The sequence below is a fragment of the Corvus cornix genome, chromosome 1 (genome assembly GCF_000738735.6).
Source record: "Corvus cornix cornix isolate S_Up_H32 chromosome 1, ASM73873v5, whole genome shotgun sequence".
Taxonomy (NCBI): Eukaryota; Metazoa; Chordata; class Aves; order Passeriformes; family Corvidae; genus Corvus; species Corvus cornix.
This window is the reverse complement of record NC_046332.1, coordinates 56,722,956-56,742,242: the sequence shown is the minus strand read 5'-3', so window position 1 is coordinate 56,742,242 and position 19,287 is coordinate 56,722,956. Positions and strand designations below refer to the sequence as shown.

At 38.7% G+C, this 19,287-nt stretch overlaps 1 protein-coding gene across 11 annotated transcripts in view; it reads right to left on the bottom strand.

Moving 5' to 3' along the window:
- ENOX1 (ecto-NOX disulfide-thiol exchanger 1) overlaps positions 1-19,287 on the bottom strand; it is a 359,555-nt gene that overhangs the window by 46,383 nt on the left and 293,885 nt on the right. For all 11 annotated transcript variants that reach the window (XM_039567955.1, XM_039567962.1, XM_039567926.1 and 8 more), the window contains one exon: positions 17,508-17,625. In XM_039567955.1, coding sequence (XP_039423889.1) covers positions 17,508-17,625 — 118 coding nt within the window. The remainder of the gene's footprint in view (positions 1-17,507; positions 17,626-19,287) is intronic.

Below are 19,287 nucleotides of genomic sequence, written 5' to 3'. Positions count from 1 at the left end.
ACCTAAAGTGAGAGAATAAGAATGCAGGAGAGATAAGTTTCTGATAGGCAGGCTTCCCTCAGGTCTACAGTGCCTTATCGACATTACTGTACACTTGGGTGATCATCCTAACCACTCATAGTAGAGCGAATAACAACAGGGTCCAAGGCAGCAATAGGTTGTTAGGTAAGGGAGATGCAACATGTATAGTAACAGTGTAACAGAGTATTAAATGGCCACAAGCTTTTAAATGAATTAAATATAGATAAGAGCCCATAAATGATATGACATTAAATACAGGTATATGCTTTGGTATTTAATTTAAAGTTAAAAATAGTCACTTCTTAACATGTGTACAGAATGGTTAACAGAAAAGGAGAATAAGACAAAGGAAGACATCTGACAGACTCCAGGGTATCCAGCTCAATCAGCATCGGGTAACTGTTTTAAACAAAATCAGACACTTTCTTTGTGTTGACCTAAAATAACTATAATTTAAAGATATTTATGTTTTAGTGCACCAAGATTAAAAATAACTCTGAATTCAGATCAATGTCTCTTTTGATGCCAAGCAAAATATCTATTCTATAAAAACATAATGTAATTTATTTTAAATTATATTTCATTTACAACAATTATATATAATGATATGTGATTCATTACATAGGATATAGAGAAAGGCAGTTCACTGAATATTAAATTAAAAATAGAGGAGAATTTTGGGGGAAAGAGAATCTGCATTTTAAAAAGTAATTTTTTTTCAATTTTGCATAAATTTTTGCTAAGAGTTCATTGCCAAAGCTGATGGATGTAGTTTTGTTGAAAAAAAATTTGCTCATCTCATCTCAAGCCATTTTACATTTGGTAGTTCAGATACTCATCTCCAAAATCCCTCTCTGAGGCACACTAAAAAGCGTCTTCAGATAAGAAGACAATGAATGCTGAAAGCATTTACAGAAGAACTATATACAAGGAATCTGTATCAAAAGAAAACTCTGACAACAATCCCAAATATCTGCCTGTGCTGCAAGTAGAAGAAAATATTCCTACCTAAACAAACACAGCTGGAAAACAGCTCAATATTCACTTTACAGCATTCTCACTGAGGGATGCAAAATGATACCTGCCAGCCTCAGAGAAGCAGCTGAAGGAAGATAAGACACATATAAGTGGGGGAAACCTTTTCATTGATATTTCAAAGACTTCCAAGAGGTTAGTGTGATTTCTTTGTGCTGAGGCAGAAGTGCTATATTCAATTTGGCAACAGCTTCGGTGGCAAAATAGACTCCATTCAGTGGACCCAGACTAGATTCAAATCAAAAAGACACTCTCTTTAATACAAGAAATGACTGGCTGATTAGAAATCCACTCAAATCTAAGGACATATTCATCAAGGGATTTCTCAGAAGAAACAAGCAATTAACTTTATTTTTCTAGGCCATCTACCTTCGATAGTTAGGAGGGTGAGTTCTTTCTGACTACCACTGATCTGTGCCTTTTACTTCCAGGTGGTACTCAGTGACTACATTTAACCTAATACATAATGCCAACTGGAGCCAAAGCAGAGTAAGTCTTCATGGGTGATATGGGGTAACTGTAGTCTTTTATGATGCACATCATGTCATAGTGGCCAGGAAATAATGCTAACACCCCATATCTCTTAATGCATTTATTTATTGAGGACATTAGGGAGAATTCAAAAATTTCTACCATTTCTACTAATGCACACCTGTGCATTTCTCATTAGATGATGCCCTACTAACATTACAGTTAATGTTAATGACAATCTACTAATTTACATACTGAGGACACACTGAGTTTAAAAGCATAAGCATTAGGTTATGTCTAGAGCCTGAAGAAATCTGAAAGCCATATCTGAAAAACAAATGGCAAACAATAAAAACAACAACAGAAAACCTGCCTGTAAATTCAGAGTAAAGATTTTCTGTAGGTCCTCCTAGCAGAACTTCTTTTATAGCTTATATTTCCTATAGATTCTTCTACATTTATATAGAAATAGATCATAAAATGGAGAACTGCTGTGACATGTGTCCAGACTTTTGATCTAACCTATTCAGCCAAACTTTTCAGGATTTTTGAACTTTAGCTGATGTATTGATATCGTGAGGTAGATGAAAACAGAGAAAGAGCCTATTCTCATACCTTCCTGCCATCTGAGTTCTACTAATGCCATTATCCTGATTTCCTGACTTGAACATAAAGGTTTAAATGATATAATGCTCCTTTTAATAACAGCAAAAAGAGAAGCATCAAAACATGTCAAAATAATGGATATTATGGTAATTTTTTTCATCACTCCTATTGCAGAGCATTTTCAATGTCAAAAAAGCCATCTTGCAAGACACAGCTACTTCTTCAAAGAGTTTTCAGCTTGAGGGACTGAACAAATGTGAGTGGAGTAAAATAAGGACACTAAGTTCACAACTATAAATACAAACAATAAAAGTTATCCCTGGCCTCTAGGTAGCCTGCTTGTTTTTTAAATAGGTGAACTGTGGAGCAGTACAAGCAGGGGAAAATTGGGAAGGAAAAATGTTTCTGGAAGATCTGGAAAGGCATGAACTGTGTTTTGATGATGTAGAAAATAGGGTAAGTTATACAATAATGGCATTTGTCATTAGTAAGGAAGATAGTCTTTGCAGAAGTACAGTGTGGATGGTCTTAGGAGATACAGTGGGTGGCAGCCCTGCTCATGGCAGGGAAGTTGTAACTAGAGGATCATTAAGTGACACTTTACCATGCCATAAATCGAATCTCTCCCGATGGGAGAGAATTTGCTGAAAGTCCTTGCAAGGAGTTTAAAGGATAAAGCGAGACGTCTTCTGTAGTTTCAATGCTTCTAGATAGTTGTTTATTAAGTCTTATCAGAGGAACTGACCCACTAGCGTGACCCAGGTACAGCATGGAAGGAGGAAAAGTAGGAGTGAGAGTGAGAGAGAGATCCATTATCAAGATTTACACAGCCTTTTAAAGATATTTTAACCAACAGTTACTAAAAATGTACATTATTTTTACTTTCTTACCAATTATTCAGTAACACGACTAGGAACTGCGGAATTTTCTATCCAATTAATCCAAACTACTTTTACTGCAGAATATGGAGTAGTAGAAGAAGGAGAAGAAGGTCTAGAGAACAACAACAATCCTCCATTTTGATATTTTTTACTCTTATCTATTTACTATAAAGAGAAGCCTAAAACCTCTAAATTTTTAATCCTATGACAATCTTACGTAGTAGTCTATCACCTAATTCACACCACTGTATTTTCTACTTGTTGGTAATTTTTTCCAAGGTTTAAAGCTATACCAGTGGTGTCCAGGGGGGTAAAAACCCTTAAAAACAGGCAGAGAAATATTCTCGGCACTCTGGGTTCCTACAATTAAGGTCCTTTCCAGTCTAAACTCTATTCCAGTTTAAATTCTATTCTAAACATAGAATTCTGTAATTCTATGATTATAACTAGATAGGACCACTGGACCCTCATTCATTTTTACCCTCTAAGGCTGTGCTTAGTGCTCCAGCCCACTGGAAATTTAATTTTGTGCTACAATCTGAATGTCCCATTATGATCACTCAGTGGCAGTGTGTGTGTGAGGGAATGCCAGTCAGTAACCTCACACCTTGGGATGTGTGGGAAGTTCAGGTTTGGAGGAGCTCTGCAAGGTGGTGGGAAGGAAGGCACAGCCCTCACTGCAGATAGCAAGCTGGATGGCCTCTGGCATGAAGGGACGCACTGAGCAACTTGACAGGTGTTAACAAACATCTCCAGCACCAAGTGTCAAAGCTGACCCTTCTCTCTGTGTTCTCCAAGAAGCTTTCTGGAAAAGGAAGACTTGACTAGTGCACCTTGGTCACTTTGAGGCATCTTCTCAGACCACTTTACAATGTCAGGATCCTGAGTCATCCAATATCTAAAGGGGCTTGATCCATTGTCTTGAGTTCCCAGAGGACATTTGTTCTTCTTTATGTACAGTTACCAAATACCTGATCACCAGCATAAATGGTGCTTAGATGTCAATGACAAGTGCATAGAAATACGTCTGATATTAGCAGTTAAAAGCAACCTTCTTCCTATAATGCATTCTTTAACAAATACCTGTTCCATTGTTCCCCCTCATTCCTGTAAAAATAGACTGTCACTTGTTTTTTTTAAAAAAAAACACACTTTGCTTAAAGCTTGAAAACAGCTAGCTAAGTATCCTGAATAAACTCTAGAAAAATAATTAGAATGGTATAAAAATAAATAATTTGGGGCAATTACAAGCTAACCTAGCCACGAACAGTTTTTTCTTTCCCCCTTCAGACATAATGCAACCAAACAATGAAGAAATTTCCACGTTATTTTCAAATGCTAAGCACACTTCATTTGAATGTCTCGGTATCTGCAAATTTAAACTCTGAGGGCACTAATTATCCTATATGAGAAGGGTTTATTGTCATTAATGTTAATGGGAGTTAGGCCCTGCACACTGGGAGGGAGATTTACTCTTTTGCAAAATCTGTTTTATTCAGGTGCAGTTGCTGCAAAGTCCTTTCCTTACCATGCAGCCTATGTTCAGTGCAGAGAAGCTCATTATACCAGTTACATTCATGATGGTACCAGATGTTCAAATTGAATACTCATGAGAATTATTTTCAGGCTTCCTATTCACATAAAACTTGGTGGCGAACGATTAGTAAATGGGAGGTTGCTAAAAAAAAGGAAAGAAAGAAAGAAGAAATGAAGGGAGCCTCTAAGAAAGATGGAGAGTGACTATTTATAAGGGCATGCAGTGACAGGACAAGGAGGAATAGCTTCAAACTGAGAGCGGGTCTAGATTAGATATTAGGAAGAAATTCCTTACTGTGAGGGTGGTGAGACACTGGCACAGGTTGCCCAGAGAAGCTGTGGATGCCCCATCCCTGGCAGTGCTCAAGGCCAGGTTGGAACTAGATTATATTTAAGGTCCCTTCCAACACAAGCCATCCTACAATTCTACGAGTCTATTAACAGCAATTTTATCCATCCCATTGAGGACAGGCCACTTCACATTTGAGAAACAAAAGCATTTCTCTGATGAGAGATTTTCTCAGTTTACAAGATTTCTCCCTGCTTAGCAGACATCAGCAATACCACTGCTCTTTCCTAGGTTTACTACACAAGTGGCTCACCAGTAATTTATGAAGGCTTATTATTTCTTGTGTAATGAAGCATATCTCTTTGCAAATACCAGAGAAGGAGCAGGGAAAGGGAGGGCCAATTATTGTTCAGCTGGGACTAATAACAAAAAGTTGTAGGCAAGTGCTGGCTCTGCAGGGGACTAAGAATGCCCCAGAGAGCAGTGCTGCCAACTCCTGTGGCATTATGATGAGTCCCATGATATCTCACATTTTGTTTAAAGGCCTAGAGAGATCATTAGCTGCAAACCTCTGGTTTAAGTTTCTGGAATAGTGGCTTCCAAACTTTCTAAACTGTGGATCAGTATTGGCTCTTCCTTTTTCATCATGCTCTCCCAAACTGACTTTTAATTAAAAACACTAACAAGAGCATTTAATCTAGCTGTTTTAGCCAGCCCAGGGAATCAAGATGTAGATTACTTGCTACAGTCTTACAAGTGATCATTGACTCCAGTGATGAGTTTGGTGTCATTGATCGAGACCTCATGGCTTCAGAAAACCCACTTGAACAGTGATCCAACTTTCTCCAAAGGGCTGCAAAGATGCAAGACTAATGTCCCACTTTAAGCCAATCTTCCTACCCCTCTCTCTGTACCTTCCTCTCTTTTACCTTTGCACTGCTTCTGTTCAGTTCCTCTCCAGCTCTAAATGCATGAGTCCATCTATTTGCTCATTTGTAACTCCCACTTGCCTGGCATGGCCAGATGTTTCTCTCTTCCCTCACTCATACTTATTTTGCAGTACATTCTCTAGTCCCCGGTTACCCAGCTCTGTCCCAGGTAAATTGCAGCATTAAGTGTTTCGGATTTTTCCTACAAAGATGTCAAATCACATTACTGAAATGAATATTTGGAATTTGGAAGAGACCACCTTGTTACAGCAATATCAAAGCCTGACACATTTGAGGTCCATTTTACTTGACAGCATCTCTTTGGAGAACAGGAATCTACATAGCTCCTAAATGACATTTTGACAGTTGCTAGTTAATCTGCCCCACTGAGACCAGTCTCTGCAGGTCACCTCTTTAAAGCAGGGGGCCCTTTCTTCCTCTGTATTTTGGATTGTATGTCTTCTACCACCACCCATGATTTGCACCAAGACCAGCTGACTTGACGTATGTATAATGGGAGACAGGAAAGAGAAGATGTGGCTCTGCACAGACATCTGTGATGGGTGGGCTTTAGTCAAGTTGGTTAGGAAGAAAGCCATCATAGTAAAATGTAAGAGTATAACTTTGATCAAAAATAGCAGCAATTGTCAGATATTTTCAAATTCACAAAAAACCACTTAACTTTTTAATAGTGTATTTGGTTTGTGATGAGGTGAATTTTTCTGATACTTCATGTTTACCGGTAACTGCTGCCTCAGTTAAATACGATCAATCAAATAATAAATGTCTTTTAGAGGTTCTACCTCTTTTCCTAATTGAGAAATAGGACTGTTACAACACTTTTACAGAGACTGTTCTTTAAAGATGCTAGCAAAGAAGTGGCTTTTTCCTCTAATCAATATTTTAAAAATTACTGATTCATGTAATACCAATAATGAGCAGAGGAGATTTTAGTCTTGAGTGTGAAGGAAACAAGGAAATAAGAAAAGTGCTGGTTACTGCGGAGATACCACGTGGCATTGATGACTGACTCCCACACCAGTAATGAAAAATGCTGCTTGTGCTACTGATGCTTTGCAACGGAGGGTACAGACATTTGAACGCTGCATAGCAGAAGAGATGCTAATGAATGCTGAGTGTTTAATATATGTTACATAATCTTATATATATTGCATAAAGGTACCGTATGCATGCATGTACATGAGATACATAAAACACTTAAGATATTCAAGGATTATTGTATATTATCCATGTAGGGGGGTCACTGATGGTCACTTCTTAGGAGTCAAAGTGCCTCTTATATTTTTACTCAGATTTAAACAATCAGCACTGCCACTTGCAGACACGTGACTGCATCACAGCTGTTGGCATTTGAACTAGGAACTACATTCAGGCTCAGCACCACTGCGATAACTTGAAAAAAGTAATCTGTAGGATTTATGAAAAAAATGCCATTGCTGCTTGGAAACAAACTTGACAGTGTGCACGTGAATCCCTCAATTTGTCACATTCATTAGGGAAGAAAGGGCTGATCTGAGTGGTTTAAATTACTGTGGTGATTTGAATTGGTCTGATTTATAATAGGCAAATTTTGTTCATGAATGTAAAGTGCTTTCTATAAATGTGAGGATAAACCACTTTCGAACAAAATTCTATTGCACCTTAAATTGCAGGAGAGTGTTTATCCAGCTATCTCTCTGACCTTGTAGTGGATTTAGAGGGCTGAGTTAATTTTTCTTTTAAAATTGTGCATAATACTGAAATACTTGCTCAGTTACTTTTGCCTTAGATAAAGATGGATTTTAAATGAGAATACATTTTTTCCCCTTTATGCCTTAGAAAGCATAAGCAAATGGTGACATGAAACTTGTAATTTTTTGACTCACATTCAGAGACAGAATTTCTTGAGCAATTTATCCCTTATGTGAATGGAAGAGTGTTCAGAAGAGCTGTATCTGCAAGCCAAAACCTCCTTTACTCCCCTCCATTCTGCTTCAAGAATACTCAGTACATGTAAATAGAGGCCGCTGTGCTTTTCCACAATTTAACATGTTTAGCAGGTATTTTCTCAGCTTCTGAAAAATAAAACGTGTTGCAAACTTGCAGAAAACAGGTTTCTACAGAGGTCAGTTAGGTACTTCCAGGCCTTTCAGAAACAGACATTTTATTGAAATTTGCAGAAAGTGTGTAGCTTTGAAGAGATAAGTGTGAAATAGTCCTTGTACCAGATTTTCTGAGTAAGCCACAACTTAGGACATTTTATCTGCGGGTGTTGAGCAGAACGTGAGTGCAAACACTCTGACCAGCAGGGAGTAGCTTGAAGGATCAGGGTTTTACAGCACAGACATCTCAACATCTTTCAAAAAACGTTATGAGACAGATGACTATCTCAGAACAACATAGGGAGAGTTATTGCTTTTTATCATGTTCTTCCTCGACTGTTAAAAATTCTCACTAGTCTCCAGGAAAATTTAAGAAGGAAGATAGTCTGTATCTGACACATGACAAAGAAGCAAAGAAGAAAGTGGTTTTAGGAGCCAGCAACCACCCAAGTACCTTCAGAGAGATACCTGGTTGACGTGCAAGATGGAAGATGGGCACTTGGCTGTTGCAGAAGCAGCCCAGCAATCACTGCATACAAGTGCTGTAGAGACATGCTTGCACAGTCCTTGTACCAAATAAAACTTGCAATGCATCAAATATTTGTAGGGCTGGATATATAAACAAGAGGTTCCAAACTATTTTGCCTGTTGAAAGGCAAACAAACAACAAAAAACCCAATAAAAATTCCTAATTTAAAACCGAAAACCACCACCAGCAAAACAAACCACCTTTCTGTATGCTGATGTTCAAGGTGTCACACGTTGGAACTAATGGTGTGGTATCTAGTTTTTCAGTGTGTCATTTCACATCCTAAAGGACAGTTCGTTTTCTCTTCTCTCTGCCATGAATCTAAACCCAAATAAGACTAAAAGAAGATCACTCACCTCCAAGCAGCTTTGAATCCACTTGGCTTTCAAATTTATGAATCAAATCCCACAGTATACTTGTCATGAAAATGCTATACTATGGATACGTGTCATTAGTAAGAAGCTTACTTTCTTGAGATGGCCTTTATCCAAAACAAGAAGCAGGACATCATGAAACTCCTCTGAATCTAAGATTCATTCACCAAAGTAAAACAGCATCACTAACTAGCAGTAGTTTGGGGTGTTCTGTAGCAGAAACTCTGCTGGGTGTGTTTTTAACTCCTGGCATGCAATCACAGACTGCCAGTCGGCTGGACACACAAGGAAGCAGAAGATTCATGCTTTGAAAAGGAAGCTTTTAAAGATTTGGCAGCTTCAGCAACCCTTGCATGTCTCATGACATAAGAACACTCCCCAAACCTGCAATTATGAGCTTAGAAGTTTGCACTGACATTAGAAAAGAATCTTCTTTATGATCATTGTCTCCTGTGACATGTTGGCAATGGCTGATGATCCCTGGAAATAATGGTGAGTAAGAAGGCACCTAAATCTCCACCTCAAGCAATATCTGCAAACTTCTCTAATGTGCCAGGGTGAGAAGGGCTTCTAAAAACAAGGGCATGAGGGGCAGTGTGATTAAGAAGATGTAACCCCAAGATCTGAGTTTAAACACTAATAGAAATGATCTTTCTCTGGAGGTCAGAAATAACATTTAGGCTAAAGCCACTCTTGAAGGAATCTGTTCTTTGTGCTCTGTTCAGAATCAACCATCTTCAATGTTATAAATAGGGCTCATTCTCTTGAAGGCTAAATATGAAAGAAAAAGCACAGAAGTTTTATATTGGAGAGGGCACTCTAAGGAAGGTCACTTTATAGAAAGCATGAAATGTAATTTGGAGAAGAATGCTAATACCAGCTATATCAGATTGTGAGGAAGCTGAAAACAGCATATGTTCTAATATTGTCTTTTATTGATTTTGCTGCCAACATCCCACTTCAACAATGTTACAGCCGCACTTCAGGACTCTTAATGGAGGGGGATGGAGAAAATCAATATACAGAGCTTGCTTCTGCTCCCATTGAATTCAGTGTGAGTTACATTATTAACTGCAATGAGCAGAGGACAGAGTTCAGACTGTTTCATCACTTTGTGTTTGTTTATTCTTTCCCTTTTTATTTAACCTCCTGAGGGGCAATGTGTATTTTTATCCTATGTTTTGGAAAAGTCCCATTTAAATAGGGCAATCCCTTATCAAACTGTAAGTTTACATGTTAGAAATGATGTCCTGCTTTATGAAACTGAATGAAAAATTATAGCCTGTATCATGAATTGAGAAAGTTGTAATAAAAGATAAAGGATTTGAAATAAATTCTTATAACAAAATCATTTTTTTCTTAAAAATATTTTCATTCCAATATGAAGCAAATAGAAGCAGTTTAGTTTTCACTGACTTGTAAAATATTTCTTTCAATGTACATTGTTTTCTCTATTACAAATAGACGGGATGTACCTGAGCTTCTTTTCACTATTATTTTAATGGTATTTACACAAAATGAAATATGCTAAAATTATCTCCAAGAATTATAAGCATCATCTTCATTCCAACAACATGCTGTTAATTTTGTTCTAGCATGAATGCAAAACATATTTCAACATGCTGTCAAAATGAGACACTAAGAATGTCAATAAAATAACACTAAAATAAATGTAAATTTAGACTGCTGTCACAAGTGGCTGCTTGGTTTTGTGAAGATGTTAGGTTGCTATAGCATTTTCCATAGCAACTTTGCATCTTATTACATAAATAATCCCTCAGTGTCCTTAAAGCTTACTAAAAACAGGATTAAATCTATTCTCATATGTAATGATCCTGCATAAAACCTTATCAGTATGAAATACCCAGAAAACTTGATAAATTGTAATCTAGATAATAGTATTTCTGGCAGTGGAAAAGCATCAAAGCACAACAGACTTGTTTCGTAGTAAACAGGACAACCTCCTACCCCCCACGTTAGGAAAATGCCTTTGAAGTGCCTGTTTCCTCTAAAATTTGGAAGTTAGATGAAACCCTTCCCTGCTGCATCCACAGGACAGCACAGACCTCCATCCCGGAGCCTATGTGTTGTACATGATCCAGAAGAACTGGCCCAGTCCCTGGGACAGGACAAGACTGTCTTTACTCCCCAGGGAACTACAGCCAGCCCTGATTCATCAAGACTTTTCTGCTAAATTCAGCTGCACAAGAAGCATTATTAGAGGCAAATGGACTTAAAACCAGGGGCATAAAATTAGGCCCCTGCCTACATGCTTTCTGAACTTCAGCCTATTTTTGTAAAAGCTGTGGGAAAAATGAAATGCATTTTATAGCACAAAATTGGAGCCTGCCTGATGATAACAGCTCTGAACTGGCATGCTGTGAAAGACACTAGAGCAGAGTTTTCCCAGCATAGAGGGAGTAATCATCTTGTGCTGCTTTCTAGTGATCGCCCCTGATGGTTCCAGGGAGCAAAGCTGATTGTCTGCTGTGTCCAGAGCATTTCCATTCGAAGGGAAGATACTCTGCTCACAGAGCTCAAAAGGGCTGTTCAGCTGTCTTCTCTGGCAGACAGGGGACGGTGTCACTACAGTGATGATTCAGAGCCTCATATTTTAAATTCGTTCTTTTCTTTCAGAAGGCTTCTCAAACCTGGTTGGTAGCTTCTGTTGACAGGGTTTATTTATTAATCACTGCAAGACTGCTTATGACACCAGCTTCTGATGGCTTTGAAATGGTACCACTTTATTTAAGGAATAAAAAGCAATGTTAGCCCATTAATTTCTAAAGTAAATACATTCTATTATTTTACATTATGTTTATCAATAAGTACTTAAAAGGACAATAGGCAAATTATGGGTTTGTTAAATACCAGTGAAATCTGATGCCAAAAGGTTCTGGGATGGGGAGGTAAGGACAGAAAAACAAAGCAGACTTTTGCTTGAAACAAAATCTCCCACAAACCCAAAAGGTTAGTCTTACAAGGAAGGAAGGGAGAATTATCTGATCTCTGAGATCAGGAGGAAGAAGAAGATTTGACATGAAATCTGCTGTGACACTTGTTCAGTTGGGAAAAAAAAAGGAAGACCAAAGCTCAGCTCCACGCAGCTGGGGCTCGGCGATTTCTATTCAAAGTTTTAACAAGCAATATAAAGCTTTCCTACCAGTTTAATCCACCTATAAAACACAGCTTCCGTTCCATGTGTGTATCACTGCATTCACAAGAGCCTTAGAAAAAGCAAAAGAGGATTGAATTGCAGAGAAAAGATGAACAAGCAACACACAGATCACTCTGGTGTTGTTTCAGGCTTTCCTTGAAGACTTGCCAGGCTTGCAACTTTCAAGACAGACTTGTAAACAATATCCCAAAGCCTGTTTTATGCTGTGTGGACCAGGGTGTGATTTTCAAATACTGACTTTTACAAGGACTTATACTCTTCTGTGGGATGGACTGCCCACTATTCAGCCTGTCTCTTACAGCAAGTGACATAGCTGATGCTGCAAACAGGACAGACCAGTTCAGGACAGCATTAAAGATCCAACTTCTGTGTTTAAGTTTGGCACCCCCTTTAAGTATGTTTGAAAATGCTGCCATAGAGGATGTCCTCCCTAACTTGCAAAGCCGCACCAATCTCATACGTTCAAACTGGGCTTGCATTATGTAACTTGCAATTTATTATTTGCACACAGTTCCTGAGATGTTATTAAGCTACTTCATCACAGGTAGTACAATGGTGGTGAACTGCTCCAGGGGTCCAATGTGTAGGCTATTGCAAGTCCTTTGAGCTGCAGGGAGACCTATGCCAAGAAACTTATCATCCATGTGGACAGAACAGGCAGTGGCTGAATGAAAGGAAGAACCATTGCCTCCATTTGATATTACAGAACTGAGATAACACGAATTCATTGATTAGTCCAGGCAGGGGATATGAGCTGGGATTTGGCCTAGAGCTCTGGCATCCCAGTCAAACACCTTAGTCACACACTATTCTTCCTGCACCCCTCTGTGAGCACAGTGCATTTCATTCTTCTCTGCAGCACCAGCGCCAGTCTCTCGCTGAAGTTGGAGTTGCTAGAATTAATGGCATGTTGCTGTGTACTGCAAAAGCAAAAGATTAACCCACCTCCCCTTACAGTAAAATTACAGGTGCTTTGTAGGCATGAACCAAATTCCAGCTCTTCTCCACAACACACATCTTCACTAATTCTTAAAATCACTTTCGAGGCTTTTACATGTGGTTCCTTACTCCCCGTGCCAGCAGGTGGGAGAGGAAGCATCCGTAAATCCTGATGATTCTGAAGATTTTTGTATATCCTCTAGACTCCAGCACTGAATCTCCTTTTTCTCCCTTGAGCTAATGCTTCAGTAGCTGTGTCTTGACTTTCAAAGATATTAACTGAGTTGCCATTCATCATTATTATTTTTTTTCTTAGCAATCTTCCAGCTTTACTTCAGCAATCCTCTTGTATCTTTCAAACTCCAAAATCCACATTGCAGAAAAATCACTGTTTAAAGGCTGAATTTTGGGAAAAAAAAAAATTAAAGTAATAGCTGGTCCCACGAGTGAGATTCACTCAGTCTCAGGTCAGACTTTTGCCAGCTTTGCCTGGAATATAAATGACTTTTAGTCTGTGAAACCAGGAGGATTTCCTATAAACCAGGCATATATGACAGTTGAACAAAATTATTGGATACCCTAGTATCCAGTAAGTAGTTTGCAGTAGTTTTAGATGATCTCCAACATAACAAACAAGTAGTGAAGCCTTCCTTTTCCTTAAAGATTCAGCTTGTAGAATAGAGTAGGGTACTGACTAAGCCTGGGGAGAATGACCTGTAAAATACCTGGAACAGCAGGTCTGTGTGCAGGAGGCAGTGGCCCAGGCCTGCAGCGTGGACTGGGGAGTGGAAGACAGGTTTAGGAGATTGGAGATGCCAGTTCTCATTCCAGATCTGCCACTGAGTCACTGATAGCAATAAATCAAGTTCATTAATAGCTAGCAGAAGCACAATTCGCAGATGAAAGAAGAGGATTTGAATCTAGAATGGAGGGACACACGTTGCAAGAGGTCCCTAAGGACTTGTTCTGATTGTCACAAGACCAAATCTTCCCAAACAAAGGTCAGTTTCTAACATGCACCATGATTTGATCTCTTGCATGACATAATACTTAGCATGACTTGAAGAAAAATGCAAACTATTCTTAGTAACAGGTTATTCATCCCCAGATGTTATTGTGTGCTAAGGTGTCAGCTACCTGTAACATTGCTCTGTGTCCTGCTTGCAGCTGGGATACAGTTAATTTTCTTCCTAGTAGCTGTGTTTTGGATTTAGTATGAGAAGATTGTTGATAACACACTGATGTTTTAGTTGCTGCTAAATAGCGCTTTCTTTAAACCAAGAACTTTTCAGTTTCCTATGCTCTGCCAGTGAGGAGGTGCATAAGAGGCCTGGAGGGAGCAACTTAGCCAGAAGGATATTCCATACCACAGAGCTGCTAGTATGCTCAGTATATAAACTGAGGGGAGGGGCATATTGCCACTGGGGGACAAGCTGGTGATTGGTCGGAGGGTGGTGAGCAATTGTGCATTACTTCTTTCCCTTGGATTTTATTTCCATCTCTCTCTCCTTTTCATCACCATTACTACTACTACTACTACTACTACTACTACTACTACTACTACTATTATTATTATTACCATTATCATCATCATTATATTTTGTTCAATTATTAAGCTGTCCTTATGTCAACCCACAACTTACTCCTTTTATTTTCCGATTCTCCTCCCCATTGCACTGGGCTAGGGGAGTGAGCAAGCAGCTGAGTCATGTTGCCAGCTAGGTCAAACCACAACACTCTGAAACCCAAAGTCCAGCAGTTCTGGACAAGCATTCAAGCACCAAAGTACTTCTTCATGGTCTCAGGACTTAGATGTGTTGCACTTTTTTCAAATGCTGGGGCTGGCATACACCTTCTTTTTCTCAGGGTGATTAATAGGTTTCTCTTCAGACATCCTAGAGGAAAGTTTTCATTCTAACTACCTAGCTGTGAGAAGATGTGACACACTCAGTGTGTTTTCTTCCAGAAAAGAAGAAATTATGCTGGGAGACTCCTGAAACTACACTTTACCGAGACAGAATGAGGTCTTAGAACCCATTCTAAATTGTTGAATTAATTAAGCCTTCTTGTACTAGCAGCAACTTAACCAGGCAAACCACTGAATAAAAGACCTGACACAGGTGTTAAAGCCTGAGGGAATCTCTGTCACTTATTATAGTTTTGGGGTGGTAACTTCCCAGCAGTCTTGCTCCCACTGCCAAAAAGGGCAGGCTGAAAAGTAATGTCCTCAAGAAAATTGTTGGAATGGCAGAACATGCAGTCCAGAGCTCTGGAACCATCCAAATCAATTCATCATGTCTCACTGCTTCAGCTGCTTTTGGATTTAGACTTTTAAACCTTTATGTGTGCATGCTGTCCTTGAATTGAAGTGGCACAATATCTTCATGTTATTCAAGTCTTGCTCTTCCCATGGTTAAGTACTTAGATAAAAATTTTAAGAAAGGAGTTTAAAAATAAAGAAAGTGACAATGTTTTCTTACTGTGCAGGATGATTTCTTTGTGACAAGACTCTTTAAAAGACATTCTTCATACAACAGAGGTTACTGTGAATACAAATAGCCACTCCAGTGACATAAAGTGGTGGTTCTGGAATGACATACTCAGAAAGAGAGGAAAAAAATGAAAAAGAGAGGGCAGCTAACACAAATAATAATTTTTAAAAATGTCAGAAGATGGAAAAAAGAGTCACATAAGAATAATAATAAAAAAAGTCTCAGTTTACTTTCATTTACCAGTGTTTTAGACCCAACAGCTCCTTTGGTTTAACTCCAAGTTCCCTCTACTGTCATTGACAGGAGAACCAAACGCACTTGCTTTAGTTGAGAGTGTAGTGTTGAAAGAAGAAAGCCATAACATTAATTTTAGAACTTGATGACTATGTATGCAGCAGGATAGATCAACTCCACTGAGTTTTAGAGGATGATGAATGGTACAGCAACCAATGATGGACGCATACTCAAGTGGATTCATATCATTAAATTTTGATTTAGAATGCAACACAGTACTGGGTTTGCTCAAGTGGCCACATTGTAACAGTACAAATAACCTGAAATTGTTCTGGATAGAATGCTGTAGAAATCTCAGATATCAAAACTTTTGACAGTAATGTCCTCTTTCATGCATGAAAACAAAACATGCTTTCCTATCTGTGATGTTACAAAGCGAATGACCAGCACAGCTCTGCCCTAAGCATGCATATATTAAACCTGGCTGAGCTGGTAAGTATTACAGTGCAAAACATTCCTGCTCCTCTTCTGGCATGCATGTATGTATTTCTGGCTCTGCCTTCCTGTTGTTAGTTTTAATGACTTTTCTCTATGAGAGTGGACACAGTCAATGTAAAATGATTAGATAGTCATAAAAATTGCTGATTCCTAGCAGTTCCTTGTTTGCAATGACCCACTGTCTCAGCTTCAAACACTCTGCTAATGATATCTAGAAAATAAAAATCCACACAATTAGCCCAGCAAAAATTAAGGCTGCTCTTTATGGGTTTTACTATTGCATTTTTCTTCCAGGAAAAATATTAAATCTCCCTTCAAGAGAGATGTCACAGTAAAAATTTCTTTGCTAGAATGACACTCCTTCCTTTGGTCTTTACTTCTGGAGACCTTCAGCCTCATACAGTATCTTGTCATGGGAGGAGCCAAAGAGTTCTTCTCTCTGTAAGCTTGAATCCACACTTTTCCACTGGCATATATAAATGACTTGAAATATTTAAAGGATGAAATCCTTTCCTTTCATACTACTGTGCCTGTATGAAAAGGACTAGATCAGGATTACCCTAATGGAGACTCTAATTTTATTTCCATATCATTCCTTCCTTCTTTATTTTCCTGAACTTTCACTGCTGCCTGGCAGTTTCTAGTCATGTTTTGGCTTCAGCTCCTGAAAATTTCATTCTTTATATGAGTGTCTAAACAAGCAAACCCTTGTTAGCAACTCACAAATTATTAGCCAATGCCAAGAAATAGAGCAAAGCATACATCCAGATCATGTTACCAGTTAGTAACTCTGTCAGCTTCTGAGCAACCTCTTGGTGTCCATCCTGGATAGCAGAGTATTTGTAGAAGGCTGATAAAGCTGCTTTTTTTATTCACATTACATGCACCCTTGTTCTTAGACTCATGATAGTTACCTAATGAGTATCTAATTCATGCAGAATGCAGTACCATATTCTGAAATTGGTACTCTTATAAAGGCAGTATGCAACCAAAAAATCCACCATTAAAATGCTATTTCTTAGAGAGATTAAGGATTATTATGTCTTTGTTGGAAAGCAAGCTAAGGCTTAGAGAGTACTGACCAAAGAATAACTTGAACTGGTCTCATAATAAAATATTGTTACAACCATGGAATGTAATGCTGTCATGCAAAACTGCAGAGAGTGCAGTAAGGAAACATAATGTTTCCAGCCAAGGGCAGAACTGGAGAATTTTCATCATTATAGAACATAGCAGGTGACAGACATCTCCTAGAGACAGCTTGCATCATTCAAATAACTAATTTATGAGAGTTTAAAATAAGATACTGTCTTATATAATCGGGTATCAACATGTCATTTCTCATATGTAAGCTTTTGTTTGCTTTTAATAAAACAACACTTCATATATTTACCTGAATCATCTACTCTCAGCTTTTTACTGGGATTGTCACCACTGTCATCATCGGACATTTCCATCTCCTCTTCCCGGCGGATTCCCATGAGCTGTTCACTGTGAGCATTTCGAAGCTCCTAAAATCCAAAATTACCTTTTGTCAGTATTAACATCCATAAAGTCATTATGCATTATTATTATCTGTTTTTAATACTGATCTGATTTTAATTATATGTCATTTATCATTGTAATCATATTTATTTGTGTATGAATATTTATAACAACAGAAGCACAGGGAATTCTTCCTGTGAAAGAGCTGAGTTTATCAAAGGTAGCTCTCAGGGAAAACAAGACAAAAAGTGACGTTCCATGTTGAATGATCTTTAGGTCTGCTAAACATAAGAGAATGTTTTAACAGCAGGGATAACACTTAAAATTGGTGTATAAAGCAGACTGATAAGGAGATTGTCAGCCTGCTTAAGGTATAGCTAATTCTTGCTTCCCTCTGCCACTTGAGGTATGATTAATTTGGCCAAATGTAAGTGTCTCCAACACACAAAGTTTATTAACTAAAAGGCACCCTAAAAGTGCCTTGTTCTCTCTGCCAATTGCAAAGGGAGCTGAGAGCAGCCAGTGCAGATCAAGAGCTCGGCATTGTAAGTGCCTAATACCGGTCAAAGGAAACTCACCCTCTGTCCCTATGCCCAGATTGCCTCATATTTAAAAGACCCAGTCCCATAACACTAGCCTGAAAATCTTTGCATCTTGGTCCAAAATGAGTGGCAGCAGGGACAGCTTGGTCGCCGGGCGACCGCTGCAAGGGCAGGCAGGAGGCCCCTGCACATGTCACCAGGAAAAGGATCAGCAGGCACGCGGGCTTTGTAGGAGTCTAGACGGTCTTTGTTCTGGGTAGAAAAGCTGGCGCGGGTGTAGCGACTGCCTTTTTAATGGCAGCACTGAGAAGATTGAGAGGACTCTATTTTGTCCTAATAATCCTGTCAGGTGTAACATGGGGATGCTGCACTGTGATTAGTGTAGGCTTTGTCCACCCGCAGACAGCTAATTTTTCTGCCAACAAAGAGCTTAATTCCCAAAGAGGTGGTTTGAAATCTTTGAAACAAGCGAGAGTTGTGTGGAAGGAGGAGACAGCATTGAGGAGTCCGACAACAGCTTTGTTCAATTAACAATTACCTGTCAGAGAGGGGCTGCGTGTAAAAAAGGGAAGGCATTTATCTTGAGCTGTACCCTTGGTTCATTGGCAAATCTCAAATATTCTGAAAAATGTATCTGTGCCCATTAATCCCAGCTAAGTCAAGAAATCTAATTAGTGGGTGTTTTACAGGAGAATAATTTCAAACTTTAAAAAAAATTATTAAAGGCTAAATTGTTAACCAGTGTCTAATGAAATCAGAAGTGCCTCTGGAAGAAACTGGCAAGCCATTTCTGAATTCCTCATTGGAAAAGGCCACCTGCACTTTTTCCTGGGGAAGTATACTTCTTACATGAGCAGACATCTGCTTACATTTACTCCCTCATTAGTGGACAAATGTCCTTGATGCATCAGTGTCTACATTATCAGCAAAGTCAATAATTTTCTATGGAGAATGTCTATGTATATGAGTCTTTTCTTTGGGCTTGGGTTTCTAGCAAAGCTTTTCTAAATTCAGGAAAAAACCAGAAGGTGATCAAGTAGTGAAACAAATCAACAGATAATATCATGGTTAGAAGATACAATTTAAATCAAATATACCATTTGGTATATTCCCATCACATCTCATATCTGAAAAACAGGCATTTCT